Genomic DNA, 19,906 nt, shown 5'->3' with positions numbered 1-19,906 from the left:
GGGGAGTCGGACTGGGCGGACTGCCATTATGGTTACTAAATTCCCCAATTTGAGTGCTTTTAAGCTTCCTTTTTCCGTTGCCTGATCCTGCTTCCAATCCTGGCGTATTTGCTTCATTCGATGATATTTTTTTTTTTGGGGTTTTTTGTACTCTCAATTTACCAGAAATTACCTCAAATTTCGCCATCTGTTACCAGGTGGTACACGGCATCAAAACTTTAAGTCCCTTTCATCCTCTTGCTGTGGGAGCCGGCGAGTCCAGTCTCCGGCTCAGGACTGTGTCCAGTGAGCTCTGCCACTTGTAAGCTAATACCTTTTGGCCAACTTCAACTTTGGCCGTGCAACTTCAGTTGCCACTTGCACATCAGAGCCGAACGAGCTGAACGAGCCGAAAGCAAAGGCAAACAAACAGATCTCTTCTCCATCTCCTGCTGCTGCTGCTCCTGCTGCTGCTCCTTCTGCATTACACAGGAGGACTTTGTGTCATTTGGCCTCCCCATCCAGTTCTCCTTTGGTTCTCTCTTTTTTCTGTATGCTGTTGCTCCTGCTGTTCTTCTGTTTCTGTTCTGTTCCTTTCTCCTGTTCATCCTGCTCCTGCTGCTCCTGCTGCTCCTCCTGTACTGTTAGCATATTTTATGCAATGACAATGGCTTTGGCCTCGCCACTGTTGGTAGTTTATAAATCATTTGAGATAAGCTGCTGCACAACGTGCAACACCTGATGCCTTTTTGAAAGGATGCCGCCGCCGCCGCCGACCCCTAAAGCCACGCCCCATGCCCCATGCCCAATGCCCCCACCCACCTGCTCTGCTCTGGCATTGTGGAGAAGACTCTTCCTGGTACGTTAAAAATTTTGCAGACAACGACTAAATGGGCACAAAAAACACAGAGGCAGTGGCACTGGCAGTGGCAGAGCCACCGAGTGGAGGTGGAACGGAACCGAACATAACAAAATTGAAAATAAAAACGAATAGCAAAAAATTGGCAAATGGCAAAAGGGAATAACAAGGAGAAGAAGAAACAAATAGCAGGCAACATAAGGAACAGGAAATACTCTTTGTGCGAATTTTATTATGGGAATTTTTGGTAGAAAAAATTACCTAAAAAAGAGTCCTTAGTAATATATTAATTATACATAATTAAAATAATTATATATTATAGAATTATATATTATTAATTAATATAAACCATTGATATATTATAATTATATATATGTATAATTAATTATAATATATAATGGTATATATATTAATTAATATATTTATAATAAATAAATTAATAACTAATAAATAAAATATTTGTAATAAATACCTTTAATTGTTGCTCCATTTAATAGCCTAAAATAAAAAGAAAGGAAAAATATAAGTAAGAAATTTAAATAAATTTAATGATTTATAATAAATATATAAAAGCGTTACCTGAAGATTTCCCCTACTTCTATGTAACAAATCTATCATCAAAGCCATCCATACCTCGACTGCTTTCTCTCCCTCTCTCTCTACTAGCAGCTCCGTTCGGTAGGACAACATCAGGCAGCAGGCAGCAGGCAGCAGGCGGCAGGCGGGCAACAAAATTGTTTGCGGTGCGGCGTGGAGTAAAAATATGAAAATGTAAATACCCTGTAAGGTATATGTGAATTTGTTTCAATTTTCTTTAAAAGTAATAGCTGCCGTTTGTTTTGAATATGCAGTTCTTACCTTATGTTTGTGCTCAGCTAATAACTCGCTTTTGAACTCCACTGGGCCGTACTTAAATAACGTCGAGCTATACGTAGAAAACGGTTATAGTCCAGTTATTCATGTTTTGAGAGTGGCTGTGTTAGCATCGTTTAGAATGCAGGGATTGATTTAGTACGTAAATACAATTTTTCAAACCACGCAAATTACTAAAATTGCATTTTAGTTGAAGCCTCGTGGTACTGATTGTCTGAGGAAGACAAGGGGATCGGAATAAAGCCGGCAGAAACGGTAATCGCTTCACTAAGAACACATTGAAATACTATTCCAAATTTTAGACCAGATGGTTACCGCTAAACCCTTGGCCAGTCCAACCACAGCAACCGGACAAAACGGCACACGTAGTTAGCAACCGAGACAGATGAGCTGCAACAAATAAGCAGAACGGATTACAATCACCAGCCGTGCCAATTACGAAAATTGAACCTCACATCGAAACAAAGTTGGCAACCCCTTTAACTAAACGGCATAGGTGGCTTTTTATGACCGTGGGATTAAATAATTTTTAGTGATGAAATCAATTTAGAGGTCCAGACGGCCATCATAAATGGGGGATCCGCGCTCCACGACAACTGTACAAGCGGAACCATGGCGGTGGATCGCTTATGTATGGGCTGCCTTTGGTGGAGCTCCAATATTTTGTATCGGCAATACCAGCCTAATCACATAGTGTCTTTGAGCCTTTCCATGGTGACCAAGGACATCCACAAGTAGACCATCAGTCGGTACAATGTTTTTGACCTACACATCCATGATGGTGGCCGGCTGGCGGACTTAAACCCATTGAGGATCTGGGGCCCGTTTATGCAGCAGGGTGATACCTGAGTACCCAGATGGGCCGATTGACTACAACCTACAACTGGCCCGGCTGAGGGAGATGGGCATTAATTATTAACAGAGTTCATTTTCTATATTTTTCCCTGACTTTTTTATACAAATAGTTTTTGTGTTATAACCATTTTAGCATCTTTTTTTTTTTTTAAAATATATTGTTTGTTATGCCTTTTGTTTTGTAGTTATAAGCAGCTAACCAAATAAAAATAAATAAAGATAGGGGAAAAAGCCTTTAAAGCAGTGCACATATAGCCATTTTACTAAGGTAGCATAAAATGAAAACCTGCAATGGCAGCACTTTTGCAACACTTTGAGGCACCCACCCAACGCCCAAGAATGGCAGGCACCCAGGGGGAATATGGGCATGGGGCATGGGGAATGTGGCATGGGGCATGTGGAAGGTATGTGGGATGTCGATGTCGATGTCGGTTTGGTTGCCAGCCCAGCGACTCCTTCGCTGTGACTGACGCTGAGTGCAAGCTGTTTAGCTTTCATGTGACAAAGTAAATTTCAATATATTGAAATTGTTATTTAAGTAGAGTGCACGTGGATGCCCCCCCACCCACTGACGAAGGAGTGGAGTGGAGGAGTGGAGAAGTGGAGGTGTGGGTGTACCTCGATTTTGTTGTCTCTGCATTTATGGGCGGCAACTGCCAGCTGTTGTCAGATGCCGAAGCCCCCCCACCCACCCACCACTCCTGCTTGCATCGTTTCTTGTAAATAGTGTCATAAATAAATTGCCGTGATTTGTGTGCCAGTCACCAGAGAGAGGGAGAGAGACAGAGAGAGGGACAGAGAGAGGTAGCGCTAGCGAAACCCATAGAGATAAAAGTAGAGAGAACAACAGAGCAACAAAAAAATAACACAACAATATCCATGCTAACAAATTGCATTTTAAAATGCAACCCAAGCGATTTGCTAACAAAAGTACAAAAGTACAGTTGCCGCATCGCTGCAAAACAAAACCAATATGGCTGCCCACAGCCTGACGTACAGAAAGAGATAGAGCTATCAGCAGAGAGCGATATGGAGACTGTCTGCGAGAGAGAGAGAGAGAGGCAGAGTGGAGCAGCTGTTGGGGTTTCAGAGTTTGGTATACGATTTAATTACAAATAAAGTAATTTTTAATTGAATAACCGCCAAAGTTGATGGAAAAACGTTTCGTAGCCACACACACACACACACACACACATAGGCATACCAATACACAATACACAGACACACTCACACTCATACACATGCAGATTCCCTCCCCAATTGGCAGAGTGGCGGAGGGGCAGAGAGGCTTAAAAACTGATCGATTTTCAGTTTCGGTTTGATGGTGGAAAACAGCGTGAAAAATGCACATCCATCCAGCCTTGGCTCGGCCCGCTCCCCTCCCCCCCCTTTCAACGTTAACTTCATTCTCACCATGCAACATGTGCAACATTTGTTGTGTATGTGTGTGTGTGTGTGTGTGTGTGGCATTTCCCTCTGTATATGCGTTTGGTGTGGACATTAATTTTGCCACTTTTCTGCCCTTTGCATACGCAGTGCAGTGGTTTGCTCTGCGTCCATCTTGACCCACACACACACACACACAACACACTCACACACACACACACAAACACACTCACACACACACACACAGAGCAGTTGGATGCCCTACAAGCAAACAATGGGGAATACGAGTAATCTGGCAGTCAAAGGTTAAGGCTCCAAGAATGATTCTTCTCTACTTTAGCAGCTCTAAGGTTGCATTTGATGTGGGACTGGCAATTGCCACGATAGATCGAGGATCAGCACACCGATCGATCGATGGTGCAATTTATTGCAGGGTTTCCAAGTCCATCCCCAAGTCTTTCGTCTGCATCTGTCCTCTTGCCCATAGGTTTCCCCTAGTTATCCTGGTTGTTACACTCCTCTTTCATCTCCTCTCTCTCTCTCGCTCGCTCAGCCTCAAGAGCATTCAATTATTCACTTGATCCCATTCACTATCTCTGCCGCTGCCTCTGCTGCTGCTGCTCCACTGCCATGCCCACCTCCTCTGCCAGCTCTTCCTCCTTCCTGCCAGTTTCTGTTTTTTTTTTTTTTTACAGTTTATAGTAGCTTCTTTTTCGCTGCGCTTATTTGCAATTGCATCATCGATTTAATTGCAAATTAATTGCTTCATCATTGGCGAGCGCATCGGTCGTCATTCCGACCAGACACTCCGCTGGCATGGCCTCAATATGCTACGCCACAAAGCCCCCCAGTACCCATACTCCAACCCCACAACCCACCAACTCACCAACCAACCAACCAACCGACAAACCCCATTTGACTGTTTTCCCGGGTAGCAAGTCATCAAGCGAATTGCGGGGCAGCTGGCGTTTATTTTTACATTTCGCGCCGGGCGCTGCATTACTTTGTAATTATTGTGGCAAATGGTTTGTTTGCATATTGATTACAGCTGCAAAAAGCCAATCGCTGGTCAGTCCAGCTACTCTTTCTGTCTTCCAGGCCTCATTCTGCCTGACTGCCTGACTGCCTGCCTGCCTGCCTGGCTGTCTGACTGCCTGTCCGTCTGCCCGGCTGCTGCTCGTCAGACGCCAATGAGCACGACAAAGGCCTGCAGCAGACATGCCCCCGCCACATAGGGGCTGAGGCGCTCGCCAATCCTTGCCATCTTCCAAAAGACACCCTGCCATCTAAATGGGGAAGCAAGTGAACTGATTTAATGCCAAGTGGAGGAGTCGAGCGTCCCACTCGCGGCTTACCCGGTGCGATGATTATCGAGTAGCTGTGGCACCATCGAACGCACATAGGCGCAGGTGCAGATGAGTAACAGCAGCACAGACAGCATGCCAGAGAAGTGAAATATTGCCGACTTGCAGGAAGGGAAAATACAATTTATTTTCAATGTCAGTTTGAAGATTTCCACTCACCATTGTGTATGTATTTTTTTTTGGATGAATATTTCGTAGTAATAATGCCACAAATAATTGACAGTTGTATCCCAAATTAATGGCAAGGAATCAAGTGTTGCACAGGGATTGTTTTAGCAGTGTTGTAAAGCACATTTATGATAATACATGGCAAACATTCTGCACCCATCGAAGTGCAAGAAGTGGCATTCAAAGCCAGTTTACACTTCGAAAACTGTTGCAACTCGTTTCAAGTTGTGGTTAACTTTTTGTTAGTTAGATTTCAGTGCATGCTCGTCACAATGATTGACTGGCAGCAGCAGAAACTGCAGTGCTGCCCTCCCTCCGCTGCTGCTGCTGCTGCTCAAAATGAAATTAGACGAAATTGCCTGGCGAACAGTGGCAAATGTAGACGTGTAATGGAATTTGCTGCGCCAATTGCATTGAGCAAGCGGCAGCCAAGTAGCCAGCCGACGACAGCCACAACAAAGGCAGCCAGCCAAGCCACGTTGCGGCCCTTGTCCTGCGCCTGCAGGACACAGACAGGGCCGGGCCTCGGACAGGGCGACCAGGATGGAGTGCAGCAAAAAACTTGCGGTTGATGCATTTTTATGAAATGAAGCGCAAAGTGGACGTGGCTGAGACGTCACGAGGCAGGAAGGCAGGCAGGCAGCCAACACACGCCCCCAATCCTACACTCTACTTCGGTCCAGTCTGTGTTACTTTTTCTCTGGCTTCCAGCAGTAGATGCATGCGGATGCAAGAAAATATAATAATATATACTGCAAAAATGACACAAAATGACAAAAGACATGTTAAAAGCACAAAAAAAAGAGCGCACAGAAAGTGGCAACAGAGACGACGACGCCGACGACTGTCAGCCCAAACCAAAAGTAGACAACGGCACTGTTTGATAGGCTGATAGTGGGTGGCGTTCCACACACACACACCAGTAAAAAAAAGGGCGAAAAAAGTAAAGGAGAGAAGAAGCAGCAAAGGCGTTCAAAGTGCCGACGAACTAAAAAATATTTGCACAACAATGGAATAAGCCAAAGAAAAGAAAAGAAAAGAAGAGAAAAGAAAAAGATACTTAAGCAGCAAAATGCTAAAAGTATCGACTAAGGGATGCTTATTAATGGGGAACTGTTGTGGCTTAAAAGAAAGGGCCACAGTCATCTACACACATATGTATGTATGTATGTATGTTGGCATGATTTGGCAATTTATTTTGGCCAGACTTAGCACGCAACGATAAAGGGACAGAGGCAGAAAAAGAGTTAGAGTCAGAGAGGAAGAAACAGAGGGAAAAATGAGAATAATAAGAGTGGGGCAGAGGTGGAATTAAACTCCCCAATTAAACTCCCAAAACTGCTAAAATAAGTCACAATTTTCTCCATGGCCTGCCAGACCCACCATCCAACTGTTACGCCCTCTGCACACCCTATATATCCACACATACATAAATTCCAAGCAGCAGAATAACTCCAGCAATTGGGTTCCTGGGGCGGCGGGAAGGCAGCGGATAAAATGGGTTTAGCAGCGCTTCGCTTCGGTCTTGGGTCTTGGGTCTTCTGGTGCTTCTGGCATGGGGCTGTAAAATGTAAGTAGCTATAAAATATGAATATAATAGAGCACGCCACATCATCGCATCGGTTGGTGCCCGCCCGCAGCGAACTGCTGCGAAAGACTCGGAATCTGAGTCTGAGTCTGAGTCTGAGTCTGAGGATGTGTCCAGGAGGGTGGCGGGGTGGGGTGCGCCTGGCTGGATGGTTGGATGGATGGATAGTTGATTAAATCTGCGCAGTGATCGAAGTGACATGCACATGAGGCACTCGAGGCGCTCCCTGCATAATGTTGCACGCTCTTGGGGTTAGAGTTTCTCGCCTGCCTGCCCGCCCCCCCCATCGTTCCCTTTTTGTGTGTGACAATGAAGTTCAAGTTGCTAGCTGGGGGTTCTTCCCCTCCCCTCCCCTCCCCCTCCCCCCTCTCTCGCTCTCTCTTGGCATTCTTTTTTTTTTTATGGCGAAGCGTGTGAAAAACTTCCGCTAGTGAATGAATAATCTGAATGGGGGGCTTATGACTGGGTGTTAAGGTTGATAAAAAGCTTGTTAAACTTGCTTGTCTATGGCGGCAGTTTCAACGATGAGCATGAGAATGATGATGATGATGTTGCATGTGGCATGCGGCACGTTGATGGGGTGGCGGGGTATATGAGAGCTATCAGGCATATCTTTAGGAGGTGTGGCATCTACCCCTCTCTCTGCGACTTATCTTTAGAAGGAGTTGAAGTAGCGCCAGGAGTACACTTGACTTTCTGGTCTCATTTATGGAACGTCTCCCCCTAACTGAGGTTGGGCTCGTTTGTGGGGTCTTCTTCTGGTTTCCAGCTCAGCGGTCAATCAATAATCAAACAAACAACAGGAGCAGCAGCAGTGGCAGAGGGAGCAGCAGTGGCAGTGGCAGTAAAGCCAACGCCTATATCAACACCTTGACAAGAACGCAACAAAGGAACCGAACCCATGCCGGATGGGACAAGGGACAAGGGACCAGGGACCAGGGAACCAGGGCCCTGATGAGCGACAACGTCTGGCAGTGGTAAATGTTATGCATTATATATAGTAACTGTATATATCGTACGTTGTGGATGGGGGGCAAACATTAACGCCATCGAGCAGTGGAGCATGGAGCAGGAGCATGGCGCATGGCCAGCAGCAGGAAGTGGCAGTCGGTGGTGTGTGGGGGGCATCGTCTGCATCCATGTCTACGTTCACATGCATTCAAGGCAGAGCCCCCAACTCTGGGCATAGCCTCCCCCCCTTACACTGCCCCCTCCTTCCAGTTGAAAGTCAGTCAGCGGAGTGCTCGCGTCAATAAGTTGGACACAAAAGGCGAACGCCTTTTGGTGTATGCAACATAACTTCCAGGAAGTGGAAGCAGCAGCAGACCCCCACATGGAAGCCAGCACACAAAGGACGAAGGCCAGCTGGACGAACGGCAACCGCAGGGGAGACTGGAGAGAGTATAAGGTGGTGGTTGCAGGCTGGTGGCAGGGGCAGGGGCAGGGGCGTGGCAGGGGCTGCCCTGAAGAGTGCCAATGACGCGTTGCGGTTTATTACCAATGGCATTGTATACTTTATGGCGTTACCAAAGTAAATGGGCGTGGCTGCTGGGTGCCAAGGGGGGAGGGGGGGGGGGGCACGGGTCCAAGTATGACATTAAGTGTGCAAATGTGCACCCCTGGGGGGGCAGCAATAGGTGGAACGTGTGTGTGTGTGTGTGGTGTTGACTTTTAACTTAAATAAATTTACTTTGCCGGAGAGCTGCCAAGCGATAGTAGTAGCTGCCGGCACTTAGGCAGCTCTCTGCATAGTGGTCTAAAGAGGCTCCTGGAGGGGACACACAGCGTCGTCGTGGGGTGGTAGGGTGGCAGGGTGGCAGGGTGGCAGGGGTGGGGCGGTGCCATAGCAATTTTGATTTAATGTGCATCAAAATGTTATGGAAAAATGAATTAGGCGTGTCCTCGAGACTGGTGAGGCAAAGTGAGGTACGAAAAGTGATTGCAGCCCAATGATTTTATTTCCCATTTAATTAATTTAAATTTGTGCGAATTTTTAGAAGCAAAAAATAAAAAGAAAAATAAATATAATAAATATAAAAATAAAATAAAGTAAAATAAATTATACGCTTGAAATATGCTTCCTGGAACGGAGAAAATCATGCATCAATTTTCTCCGTTTAATTTTTCTCTGCCAGTTTTCCCTTGAGCAAATCTCTCGATTGACCCTCGCATCAGTCGCAGAAACTACGAGTGAAGCGTAGCTGGAGCCCCCCGTCTGGCTTTCGCACATTTTCATGTGCGTGTTAATTTTATTTGCAGTTTTATTTTCATTTCGTATTTTCCTTTACGTTTACGTTTTGCCTCAATGACCTTTTCTTTGGCTTGCTGTTTGCTGTTTGCGTTTACCAAGGGTCCCAGTTGATGCCTCATGGCCTGTTGATGTTTTGTTGGCTCTTTGCAACATTTGTGGCATTTTAGTTGAGTGCATTTTAAGTGCCAGCAGGCCTGGTACGTATACGTACGTACCACAACCCCCTTCCCCGCCAGCAGCAGGCAGTCCATGAATTTCACTTCTTTATCGTTTTGCGTCTTCGTTCGTTGGTCTCTCAAGGTTATTGGCCACTCCCACTCCCACTCCCACTCCGCATCGCCTACTCCTGGCTTGATGGCACACAAATGGGATTTACATTTCTCCGACACTTGGCTTGCAGCTATTTTGTGCGCTTTTGTTCTTGATTTAAGTAAAGTCTAGACACTAGACGTTATTCAACGGCACAAAAATATGCTTAAATATACCATAAATATTTCAAAATGGAAACAAAAATGCCAAATCACGCATACGCACCGGTGTACACCGTACAGCATAAGCCAAAAGGCAGCAAGAGCCACACACACACACACACAAACAACACACACAAAAAGAGCAGCGCCAAACAGAAGCCAGCAAAAGGAAAAGGAAAAGGCAGAAGCAGAAGCAGAGCCAGCGCCAGAGCCAGAGAGCACTTGTTTGTCTTTGCTCTTGTCGAGAGCGAAGCAAAAATATTAAAATATAATTTAAATATTAAGTCAAAATACCTTGAAGGTACGAGCTACGCTGCTCAGTCGCTTGCACTTAATACACAGAGAGCAAAGGCAGAGGAGAAACATAAATGAAAAGCGGAAAGGCAGACGGGGCTCAAGCAGCGGATGAACGTGGCTTAGGTGGGTGTGTGGGGGGGGGAGCGCCATGCACTTAGCAGCTGAGGCTGAGCCAAGGGCAGCATCTCAACGACGAGTGAGACCTACAGATGGAAGAGCAGTTAAAGATCAATTTACCAGCAAAAGTACTTACGATGTGAATCTTTAAAGCTAAGCGATCCCCTGCCCATGAATATAGTTGAAGGAACTGCCCCGATTACACAGGGAGACCCGTATGCTTGTGGGGTAAAGCAATTCCATGGCTAGTGTATAACAATGTGCAGATATCCCCTTTGGCATGCTCTGCTCATAATGCTGGTATTATGTTGCCTGCGGAATGTTGAAAGGAAAGGGTGGAGTTTGGGGTGGAGTTGGGGGATTGGCACTGGCACTGGCACTGGCAGTCGGGAGCGGCAGCGGCAGCGCTGGCTGTTGCACGTCGGCAGACAAATCCCTTTGGGTAATTGTGACACACAAGCCGTCGTGTACATTACTCATGCCCATGCCAGCGACAGACGGGGGCGGACAAGGGACAGGACAGAACAGAAGAGAGAACAGGCATAATAAAAGCCAAACAAGCGGAGCGGTTGCGTCTTCAGGTGGCGCCTCCCTCCACCCATCCACCCATCCACCTCTCGCTCTGTAATTGTCAACGAATTTTAATAAAAATCATTTTCATGACGGAAGCTTCCACTGGCAGCCTGGCAGCCTGGCGTCAGCCTGTGAAACTTAATGCTCTGGCAAATGTGTCTCCAAAGACGAGAGACATCCTCCGGGGGATGGGTCGGTGGGCCTGGCAACAGCCACAGATCTTGTTCCAAAGTCCTTGCCCCCTCTCTCTCGCTTTCTCGCCTCTCCCTGCTCTCTCTCATTCCATTCACTGATGCAGCTTTCCGTTGTCAATGCAGGTTTTGAATTACTCAAAGGAAATGAACAGAAAATGTAACAATAAAAGTGAATTTTTCACATGCAAATTGAAAAAAGCAAAAAAAAAAAAAAGAAAAAAAAAAGAAAAGAAAGGAAACCGAAAACAAGTCCCACAAGTCCTTCCCTCCTTCGACTTTCATTCCATGCTGAAATGAAAGACAGTTAATTTGATTTTGAAAATTTTCGAATGCTCAGCTGACAAAGTAGGCCGTGGAGTCCGTGAGTCGGGCAGCAGGTGGGAGGGCACTGGGAAGCTAATAAACGTGTTGCCATTGTCGCTTAGGTGACAACCCTGGTGGAGTGTGAAGAGGGGCAGAAGTGTTGCCTGGAGCAAAATGCGTGTGCCGGGAAGTCATGTGAAAAGCAAGGAAATTGAATATAAGTTGATATAATGCATACAGATATAGATTTTGGGGGGAAATTGCCCGCAGGCACAGTGGGCCCGAAATAAGTCACAAAGTGACGGCCAAACTTAAACGGCAGTGGCAGAAATTAATCAACTATTGTGTGTAATGGGAGAAAGGAGAAACAAGGAACGAAATTCCAAAGAAGGCCCGAGTTCCAGAAGCATATTTGTATGGACTTTACCTGGGTATATATTACTCTGTTCTCGCTTAGAGAACTCTTCACAGTTGTCCAATTAATTTTTGTGGCATTTATTAAGCTCCTAGGCCCACGGTGCACCCAGCTGGAATACTTTCCGTATGCCTGAAAGTCAGACAACACCAAAACACAACGCAACTTTTCGCACACACACACACAACACTTCCACTTCAATACGCCAAAAGTCTGCGTCACAAGGAGCTAAAGATGGGTGGGGGGGATGTGAAGATGAGTGTAGAGATGGTAATGGGTGTGGGTGGTGGGGGGGCGGGGGGGGGGGGAGCTGTTGCTGACGACGGCTGCCTTGTGGCACCTGTCAAGCGTAGACACCCAGCCTCAGGTGCCAGTGCCTCAATACAAATAACTGTCTGTATACCTGAGAGAAGTGTACTCCTACCCGTACTCGTACTCGTACTCCTACCCGTAGTCATACCTTAAAATCCAGCCAACTCCAAGAGCCTTCACACACCTCAGACCTCAGAGATCCCTCAGACCCCTCAGTGCGCACAGCCTGACAACCGGGACAGAAAAGTACATCAAATGTACATTAGTGCGGTAGTTAACTTATTCATGTACACAATTTGGTACGCCCACAAGACGACCACGCCTACTCGACGACTCTCACTCACTCAGCCAGGGCTCATTCATTTTCATGTTTTTCCTTTCGTTTCGTTTCGTTTCATTTCGTTTTTTTTTTCCTTTCATTTCATTTAATTTCATTTCATTTGGTTGTGTCTTTCACTAACACGAGAAAGGCAATTGTCAAATGAAATATAATAAGGGAAGCACACCTGTGGGGGTTTTAAGATGGGTTTGCTGACTCCATTTAACTCCTACGCACTCGCAGGCAAGAGGACTAACTACCAGCGTCTCGTGTCGTGTCGTTCGTACCGCCGCTCGTTGCTGGGCTTTTTGGCCACTTTCTCTGCTGTCACTTTTCCCCCGACTGAAGCAAGGAGGAAGCAAAGAAGGAACCAAAATATGTGATACTCTTAGCATGGGAAATATGCTACACTTTCCATAAAATGGTATTTATTTTCTTGGAATATTCTAAGCAGAAAAAGAATGCCCATTGTATCATTCACACAGCACTGACCGCTCTGGCAGGGCATCTAAGCCTTCGGTTTTTGCTGGGCAGCACTTTTATCTTGTTTTTGTGTTGAGTTTCTCTTGCATAGTTCCCGCCGCCAAGTTTGCTTTTAGGCAGGGAGGGTAAAGGGAACCAAAGACTTTACCAAGTATGAAATAAAGTCAAATTCCAAGACGTAGATAGCATCCCCATCAGTAGCTCTGCTCTGCCCTGCGCTGCCCTGCCCTACCGCGACAGCAGCTGCAGGTGAAAGTTTCATCTAATTAAAAAAAAAAGAAAATACTTTTGCTGGCAGAAAGGAGTGTGGAGTGAGGAGTGAGGAGTGTGGAGTGAGGAGTGTGGAGTGAGGAGTGTGGATTGAGGAGTGTGGCTTCCATACGGACGCTTTGTGTGCGGCAGCTTCCATTCTTTCATCGAGGGAGAGTTGCTGCCAGGCTCCATTTGCACATCCTTCATTCCGCGATTACTTGCGCATTTTTCAAGCACATCATTCTGTTATTTTCGTATATTAATATTTTGGTTTGAGAGTTGAAAGCCGCCACACACAGTTTCCCATCTTCATTCAGTTCTTGGGGCCGGGGGTAGAGGCTCAACCTCATTCTCAGCTTCAGCCTCAGCCTCAGCCTCATCTCTTAGGTGGTTCAGGTAGGTACGAGTATAATTTGATTACACGAAGGCAACATCTTGAGCATCTTGTTGCAAGCTACTTAAGAGGTAACCTAACCCCGTGCTCTCACAGCTTTACAACCCCTAATTCAACGCCAGTTTCTCTCTCTCTCTCTCTCACACACACACACGCAAACACACAGCGACAGTGGAGAAGTCACGAAGTAACATTTACGCGTTTGCGGTTATTTTGCTTAATTTATGTTGTAATTATTTTGTTTTGCACCTCGCACTTCCCTACCCCACCCTCCCATCTTCTGGTGGTGGTGCTGCTGCTGCTGCTGCTGCTGCTGAGAGTGCGCTATAAATATTTGCTTATAAATGTCTTACACTTTGTTCAAGTGTCTGTCTGGTGGTGTGAAATGTGTGTGTAAATACCCTCCAAATACACATGAATGGCACACAGCAACACAAAAGTTCTCCCCCTGCTGCCTCGAAGAGCTGCTTCTGTTCTTCGCAAATAAATACAATTCAAAGTGTACTTTATGGCGACGCTTATGTCGTACTAATTAAATGTCACTCATACGCACTGCTGGGCCTCTAGTTGAGGCATCGTACCCAGCCTCGTTCCCGTGCCCGTTTGCCCCCTCCATTCAATTTAACTTCAAACATTTAATGTATTTTGCATGCCTTCGCATAAGGTGCGTATGGGAGCAAGGGGTGGGCGAGTGGGGGTGTCGCACAGGATTTGCTCTTGACAGCTTGCAAATGACATCATGAGGAGAGGAGGGGTCATCAATCGATTGAGGTTGAATTCCAAATGGCATTCAAAATGGCTAATTAATAGCCCGGGTTGAGGTCGATGTGTGGGCTGCTGTCCAACTCTCCATGATTTAGGATTAGTTTAAAGTTTAAATTTTGAGATTAAATCAATGAGAATTCGGGGCGTACTTGTGCTTAAAATCTTATGAATATTCTTAATGGAAAAATCACATGAAAATCTTGGCACATAAAATGCATTTTCTTTATATATTCCAAGCCATAAACTCCAACTGAAACACCGGCAAAAATACTAGCAAGAAAATACCACAACTCCGGAGAAAAGTGCTGCCCATTGCCGTGAATACTCGCTCTCTCTCTCGCTTCTCTTCTGGTTCGCTCTCTTTAAGAGCTCTACGCTCAACTCTAAAGAGAGCTTTTAGCCAGCCAGCAAACATGCGCTCTGGCCCCTGTAATCCCTTGCAATACCCTGCCCACCACGGCTAGAGTAGCCTGGCACAGGAAACCGGAAAGTGGGAAACATATGATGGCGGCAGGTGAATGGGCAACGTGGCGTATGCGTAACATTGTGTAAACTTGACGAAAGGTGTGAGCGAAGCAACAATCACTGGTGCTCGCTCGCTCTCCCTCTCCCTCTCTCTCTCTCTCTTTCTCTTGTTTTCTCTATCGCTCTCTGGTTTTGTGCTGGCTGCTCTTTGACATCGGTTATTTGCTCTGGCATCGTTGGGCAAACACAAAATGTTCAAATTGGCAGACACAGAGCGGCAAACAAACTTTATTATGGGTCATTGTAAAGTGCAGCACACACACACACACTGAGCACACACACACACACCCACAGCACACACGTATATGTATGTGTAGATGTAGATGTATATACATGTAGGTCCTGGCTAAGTGAGCGAATTGAATTGAAGTGCCTATTAGTATGCAATAGATTTTTATCAAGCCGCTTTCTCCTTGCTATTTGCCTGCAAATTGAGTGAAGCATCCACATCCACATCCATGCATGCGTGTGTGTGTTTTGGGGTTGTGTGCATGCCAATTGATACATTTTCCCCTACCATCCAACCCACCCCACCCCACAGCCTCTCTTGTAAATAGCCCCTCTTGGCATTGGCATTTTATTGCATTAAGTGAGATTTCTTTTTTAAGCCTCTCCTTATTTGCCACTCCTCCCCCCCTAACCCCCACCCCTTCGGTTTAGTGGATTTGCAATTTTAATTCAATTCTCTGCTCTGTTCGAGTATCTGCTCACGGGGCGGTATCTGTGCTCTCAATTGTTGTCACAAGTTGCGGTCTCGATTGCTGCCGAATTGATACAAGCCACATAAGTGGCATTAACCATTAAGCACTTAACATTTTCTGCGCGCATACACAGAAATCGCTCATACGCCTCATTGCACATGATGGAACACACACAGTCGTTGTCGTGTGCGGCACGTGTGTGTGTTTTTGAGAGGTTTTTGGCATGTTTTCGGGTATTGGTATTGTAATTGAGATCAAGTGCACGGCTGAGAAATCAGTCTAAAATGGAGTCCATTGATTTAATTGTATAACGTATAAAATGTAGCAATTTAAGCAAACAAAAATAAAATATTAAAATAAATAAATAAAATAAATAAATAAAATAAATAAAATACTTTTACAACATAAATTGCATAAAGTTTCCATTAATTCAATTAATTCATCTATTTATACATAAATACTGGCATATATAGAACATATTTCTGTACAATCAAATTTGTCTGCCATCCATTGATATATTTCAGCTTTAGCCCTTAAAACTTCTTTTACCTCTTCTCTATATGATGTGTTAATACCTTGTTTCCCGGTATACCTCTGCACACCTAGCTTAACGACATTCTCACTGAATTTCCACCTATAAATCGTCATTAATCCACTGGGTTTCGTCATCATTATCATTTGTGTAGCAACAGCAGCAGCAGATGCAGCAGACACGGCAGCAACGTTGTGGCAGCATTGTCGCGGTCTCTCACATTGTTCATCATATTTTCGCGCCACGTAATTTTATTTTTTAACGATCATAAACATTATGAAACGAAATAAAATACTTTTCTTTAATGCATTTAATGCAACGCTGAAGGGTTGAGAGGACTGCGGATTGCGGTTCTGAATGTGAATGAGGCCGCCGAGAATGATGCTGATGATGATGAGGCTCTGCAGCTGTAGCTGTAGCTGAAGCTGTAGTGGACCTGCTGCTGCTGCTGCATGGGTTGATTAAAAATCACGCATACGCAACGCTGCACAATGGCGGGCGCCAGTGCGGGCACCTCGCCTTTCGACCCCACCCATTATTATTATTATAATATTTATTTTTTATATCGTACTCTGTTTTTTTTGTTGTTGTTGTTTTTTTGTCACCGAATGAAGCGCACTTAATAAGTGAAAATGTGCGTGGCATATTAAAAGTGACATATTTAACAAATAGCTTGCAAAAAGTCGCATCAGGCGATGCAATATGAATATGACAGACGGTTGGTCGGTGGGTCGATCAGACCGAAGGAAAGAAAGCAGCAGCAGTGGCAGTGGCAGCAGCAGCAGTGGCAGTAGCAGCAGCAGCAGCACGAGGAAAATAAAAAAAACGTTGAAAATTTATGACATTTTTATAAACATACAGAGCAAACGGTATTTTTGCCATTGGCATTAATTATGAACAAATTAATTAAATAAATTACTCATGCGTGGCGTAGGGAAGAGGAGTGTGTGGTGGCACTCCGCTCTCCTCTCTCTGCTCTCCAGAACTCTCTCGCTCACCCCTTCTCTCTCTGGCACTTTTGTGCGGTTAGTGCAAATATTTATGCGAAACCCGCTTGGGTGAAATTCTTTGATGCATTCACAGGATGGCTGAACTATGCATTTCATTTGGTTAAAGTTTAAATAACACTTTATTTTTGTTTTTGTGTTTTCTTTTTTTTTTTTTTTTGCTTCACACGCTTGAAATGATTTTGAGGGGGCGGAAAAGTGGATACAAAAATAAACAGTGCTGCAAAGCGTTGAACATCATTAAAAATGCACCCCTAATTAGAGCTGAACTACAAAAAAAACTACAAAAAACACACCAACACTATTTTACATTATAGAATGTTCTGTGCGAGGAAGGGTTACAGTGCGGAGACGCAAACCGAAAGGGTTAAAGTCTCCCTCAGGGAAAACCATATAAAATTTGAATATTTAGTGCAGTCAACACCATGTGGCATGTAGGGTAAGTTACGGCTAGGGTTCCCCTGCTAGACAGGGAGCTGGTTTCCGTGGGGCGTTGCAGCTTTAAACAGAAAATCATCTCTCACTTTCTCTCCTTACTTTGCTTTTAAACTGCACCAAATTCCGTTTAGAACTTTATTAATTTCTTTATTTGTATTATCTCTACTTCTATCCCTGTTTCTTCCTCTCTCTCTCTCTGGCATTCTTCAAGTGCGGCTGTGGTCCAACTAACACCAACAAATCGTCATTAGGGGGATTCTTCTGTGGCAAAGTGGCGGCACAATTGCTTCAAAAGCTCTTCTGGTCTCTCCTGTTCTGCTGCTCTTTTGCTCCTTTTTTTTGTGTGGCCGAGCAAATTACGCGCCTATTGTTTGCCAGTTGCCAAAATGTGCCATCTCCTTCTCTGCTTCTGCTTCAACCTTCTCCCTGCCGCTTTGCTTTCCACCATCTCCCTGCCCGCTTGGCTAATGGCAATTTTAATGCGCACTTCCGGCGGAAGTCGAAATGTCGTCGGCCTCACAGCGGGCTAGCAGTCCTCCATTTTGGGTAGCCTGGAGACAGGCATAGTGAATAGGGAATAGGGCAACACAGGCAACAGGGTGGAGCAGGGCAGGGCAGAGCAGGGCAGGGCACACGTACACATTCAAAGGCAGTTTGGCGTTAAAAAGACAAATGACAAACACATTTGCACACTATTACAATTGAAGTGCGTGTCTGTGTGTGCCTGTCTGTGTATGCTGGAGATGAGCGATGGGGACACTCATGAAGGAACGGGGGAACGACTCTCATTCACATGGAAAGCTCATGACAGTCGTCGTCGTCGTCGTCGCGATAGTTTCAGTCACGAATCACATTAAGCAGAGCCAGAGCCTGGAAAAGGAATAAGGGAGCTTTGCAGGGCAGCAAATCCGGCAGCTAAGAGGCATCTCTGAGGCGAGTTCCCTTCCAATTCGCAACAGGCGGCCATGACACACGAACACAGGGACACACACACACAGGGACACACACATAGATAACAGTCGCTCTATTTTATACACACTACTTACATGGCAGATAAACACGCATGTAAATATGCTGTGCTGAATGGAGGGGTGTGTGCCGGAGAGTGCACAGTGGGTGGGTGGAGGGATGTGTGCTGTGCTGGAGATTCCCATGCAAGGGCTGGACGTGGCAGCCGTGTCTGAGAGACAAAAGAGACGAAAGGAGGTTGGCATTAAAATAATGTTAAATTGCTTGTAGTATTTGCTCCTGCTGGATGCCTTCGCACAGTGGCATGCCGCCGCCGCCTCCTTTGTTGATGCTGCTGCTTCTCCTGCTGCTGCTGCTGTACTCTGGCATGTCCTCTGCCCGGCATTGTTCCCTGTCATGCCGCACAGTTTTTCCTTTTCTTTTGCCATACCCATTAATCGTCGCGTCAGAGGGTATATTGAAAGCGCAGATAGAGGCAACCCGTAAAGTATTTATTGCACAGAGTCGCGAGGTATCTGATTGTCTCTTCTTTCTTTCTTTTCTTTTATTTTTTTTTTTAGGTGCGTGTCATTGTAATTCATTGCCTTCGTCTGCCCGGCCTTAACCATACTTCCACTTGCCACTCCCACTCCACTTGCCAGTAGTCCCTGCTCACGCCCACGTCTGGGGCCATTTTTCCCCATTTGTTGTTGTATTTAAATGTGCTTAAAATGTGGTTAACTGTATTTGTCTGTAAAAGTCCCTGCCATGTTCCACGGCGCATTTCCTTTCCGTTTCCTCTTAGCTCTTGGCTCTTGGTTTTCTGTTTCTGTTTTCCCAGCGTGTTTGTGTTGATTTTTTGATTTGTGATTCTTTTGTTTTCGATCCCCCCCCCCATGACTGAGGTTTTCTCGGTAAACACTTGCAAATTGCTTGGGATGCAGCATTCTTTGGGGTCTAGTGAGGGCTTAAGGTGGGGAAAAAGCCCGACAAATCTGCCAGTCCTGACCCATTTTTCGCTTGGTAAAGTGACCAACCTTTGGTCCACTGAGGCCAGCAGCACCCACAAAAGGTAGAAAATCGCGATACAGTTTCAGTTTTTGCATCTGCTGCTGCTGAGTTCTTCTCGTAACTCATCCATTGACCCATTGCCAGTTGAACTGCAACACTGAAGCCACGTTTTGCTTTGGGTTGATGCAGGTTCTCTTTTTTTTTGTATTCCCCAGCTACCTGTTTGTTCAGGGGGTTCTATGAAGTAAAATCTAAAAAAAAAATGAAGTGTACATTTCAGAAAAGAGCACAGCATAAAAACCCTTTATCCACCATCTTTGAGGGGCAGCTGCAGCAATGTCAAAGTGGGTCGCATCTGAATTTATGGCTGCTTCAGGGTGCCCTACCACAGCCTTGGGGCGCAGCATGAAACTAATACTCATACATAACAAATGATTTAAACTGAACCGTGCACCCACGCATACAGCAGACACACACACACACACACACGTAGCACACACGAAATTCCAATTTCAATTAATAATGTT

The 19,906-nt window shown here is 45.5% G+C and overlaps 1 protein-coding gene across 1 annotated transcript; it reads right to left on the bottom strand.

Moving 5' to 3' along the window:
• Positions 1 to 4,875: 4,875 nt before the first annotated feature.
• Positions 4,876 to 5,579, bottom strand: LOC111074854 (protein kish-A-like). Its single transcript, XM_022367818.2, has 3 exons — positions 5,476 to 5,579; positions 5,308 to 5,417; positions 4,876 to 5,238 (listed from the first exon to the last, which is right to left on the bottom strand). The coding sequence occupies exons 1-3, from the start codon at positions 5,476 to 5,478 to the stop codon at positions 5,133 to 5,135; spliced, it is 219 nt and encodes a 72-aa protein (XP_022223510.1). The 5' UTR covers positions 5,479 to 5,579; the 3' UTR covers positions 4,876 to 5,132.
• Between the last annotated feature and the right edge of the window lie 14,327 nt (positions 5,580 to 19,906).

This window comes from Drosophila obscura, unplaced genomic scaffold (assembly GCF_018151105.1).
Source record: "Drosophila obscura isolate BZ-5 IFL unplaced genomic scaffold, ASM1815110v1 contig_179, whole genome shotgun sequence".
Classification (NCBI taxonomy): Eukaryota; Metazoa; Arthropoda; class Insecta; order Diptera; family Drosophilidae; genus Drosophila; species Drosophila obscura.
Note: the sequence above shows the minus strand (reverse complement) of the source record. Positions and strands in the feature narration are given on the sequence as shown.